Source organism: Bubalus kerabau, chromosome 11 (assembly GCF_029407905.1).
Source record: "Bubalus kerabau isolate K-KA32 ecotype Philippines breed swamp buffalo chromosome 11, PCC_UOA_SB_1v2, whole genome shotgun sequence".
NCBI lineage: Eukaryota > Metazoa > Chordata > Mammalia > Artiodactyla > Bovidae > Bubalus > Bubalus kerabau.
Genome location: NC_073634.1, coordinates 29,957,501 through 29,960,103, shown reverse-complemented (window position 1 = coordinate 29,960,103; position 2,603 = coordinate 29,957,501). Strand labels below are relative to the sequence as shown.

General features: G+C 39.7%; 1 protein-coding gene across 2 annotated transcripts in view; it reads right to left on the bottom strand.

The window, feature by feature from the left end:
• Window positions 1-558: 558 nt before the first annotated feature.
• Window positions 559-2,603, bottom strand: part of CAMKMT (calmodulin-lysine N-methyltransferase) — a 411,952-nt gene continuing 409,907 nt past the window's right edge. For both annotated transcript variants that reach the window (XM_055539970.1, XM_055539971.1), the window contains one exon: window positions 559-1,141. In XM_055539970.1, the coding sequence (XP_055395945.1) occupies window positions 1,064-1,141 (78 nt within the window). In that variant the 3' untranslated portion in view covers window positions 559-1,063. The remainder of the gene's footprint in view (window positions 1,142-2,603) is intronic.

The window sequence follows — 2,603 nt, the reverse complement described above, 5'->3', positions numbered from 1 at the left end:
TCTCTCTTAATCCTAGGTAGCACCTACTAAATGTTTACCATCCAGTTGCATCACCGCATAGAACCATATATACTTACTTTCAATCGGATAATTGTGTGACTGAGTTTTTAAAAGCTCGCCCTGGTTGCCACCTTGTTTTAACAAGCATTTATTCAAAAATTTCCCTGGGAAGGACCTGTTTTGAACGAGGCCTGGAGAACAGCAGTAGATTTGAGCCCTGATAAAGGCTCACTTTTCATTCATAGTCAGAGCCTAAATGTGCTCTTCTTGTACCTAAACAGATAATAAGCACTCAGCACACTCCTCCTTCTTGACACAACACATTGAGACTAATCACACATAATTGGAGAGGAGGAGCAGAGGGCTGGCCACGCTATTGTGTCCAGAGGACAAACGGTCAGTCTATGAGGCTTTGGGCTGATGTAGTCGTTTCTTATACATCTATAGGGAAAAAAAACATCCTGTTTAAAAGGAAAAAGAGAATGGGTGAGAGAGACAGCCATTAAAAAAGTGGGGGGGGGGAGAGAAAGATAGCAGATTTAATATAATTAATTTGAGGGTGATCTGAAAGATTTGATTTATTTATTTTTTTTAACCAGGAAAGAATCATCATGTTTGCTGGTTTGGCAGATGAAAAACGACCATCACTAAAAATACAACAAAGACCAGGATATTTTCTAAAGGAGGGTGGGGTGGGGTGGGATATGAATCACCAAAAGAAATTCTGAGAGGGAAAAATATTTGGGTGGCTTACAAGTCCCATTCAAATCTCACATAGGCTGCTAATACATATTTAAAGACATAGGTTTGGTGTAGAAAGAGCAACAAGCAGATGGAAAAAAGAGGAGTCTAGGATGGCTGGAGAGTCACGTGGGTGAGCAGGTGGACCCCATAACCCACACATGGAATGTCTCAGAGGTGGTGGGGGCCCAAGTCCTGGGGGTTTAAAAATCTCAGGGAGCCAACAGCTTGCTGCATATTATACCCATTACAGATTTCTGGTTTTGCTAAAGTATTGCCTATGCACTTGATGTTTTCTTCATCTTTAGAGCTGTTGAAGCTTCTATCCGTCTTTGGTTAAAATAAGCAGAAGTGGGAAATGAAGATTTTCTTCATAGACATCCTGGTTTTCCTTTTTCAACTGAAAACAATAATAGAGAAAAAAGATAAAGAGACTTAGAACAGGAATTTTCACTAGTCAATTGGAATGTTGAGTAAAAGGAAGACTTCTTATCTAAAAACATTGTTCTGGAAAAATAAACCACAAAAAAGCAACTCAAAGTGGCCCTCAGCAGCAGTGACAAGACAATACTATGGGTTGAGTTAGAAATTATTATTATTATTATTATTATTTTGGTAGGGGTAGGGTGTTTTGTTTTGTTTTGTTTTTATAAATAGCCAGGCTTCTTTTGTAACCTCTGTGGATTCTGAGACACTTCAGCACAGGGACAGCTGGGGACTCGCTCATCTTCACCAGATCAGCCATTTGGCCTAGAAGTTTCTGCTCCTGCCCACCCTCTGTCCCCTGCCAGTGCCCCAGGCTGGCAGGCAGTTCAGATCATTTAGAGCCTGTGGCACACCTGGGCACAAGGGACAGGCTGGTGGAGCTGAAGACATTTCAAAGGCTTTCCAGCTGCTTCCTAGGGCTTTTAATATTAATGATAAGTAATTCAAAAATTGTTGTCGCCAAGGAGGAAAACATATTCCAACAATTAGAGCAGCAAGCTTTGAATACTACTCAGGTAAAGTTCTGAGGGCCTTCCCTTGATAGATTTAAAAGTCCAATCAGAGTTCTCAAATCTAAAGTACATTTTCCCTCATTCAGGTAGAATAATTTTGAGAGTCGTATTTATATTTATTCTAGCAAATAATACGTTGCTGTTTATAAAGACAAATTTGTTATTTTTGAAGCTGGTGTTTTGGAGCTAACTGTGAATTTATTTTTGAATTTATAAGGATCAGAAATAAGTATTTCTTTTCATTTTACATGGAACCAATTCCTTTGTTTCAAATCAGACAAACATCCCACCTTGCCCTCTCCTGAATCTAAATGAATGGCTCCAGCACGACACTTTCCTGCATTCACGGGTCTGGGACACATTAACTGGAATCTTTCTAAAGGGCACGTTTCATCTAAATCATATTTCCAAACTGTGATGTGCCTCATTATTAAGGACAACAGAAATGATCCTGTTTTTCCTTTTTCACTAGGGAACATAAAGCCAGCCTGGTCTCTACTTTCTAGTCCATTTGCCCAAGAACTGATGATGGTACAATTGCTGAAGTCACTTCATTCTGTTTTCTTTGATGGCATTTGCTCTTCTTACAGATAGTTGTCTATTTAGAAAGATCCTAACGGACTTTTGTTGCCACCAAAGTCACAATAGCATTAATGCTAAACATACATCACTCTTTAATTTTAAAAAAAATACCCCCAAAATGGCTTCCCAAACTTCCCAAAACAAACCCACTATAACCGGGACCTACCAACCGTAAATACCTTTGTTGCCAGTTGCCCTAGAGATAGAAGGAGCTCACTGAAATATTTTACAGAGGGAAGAGGGGGCCAAGCTAGCTAAATTCTTCCTCTGGGATTGGGGATA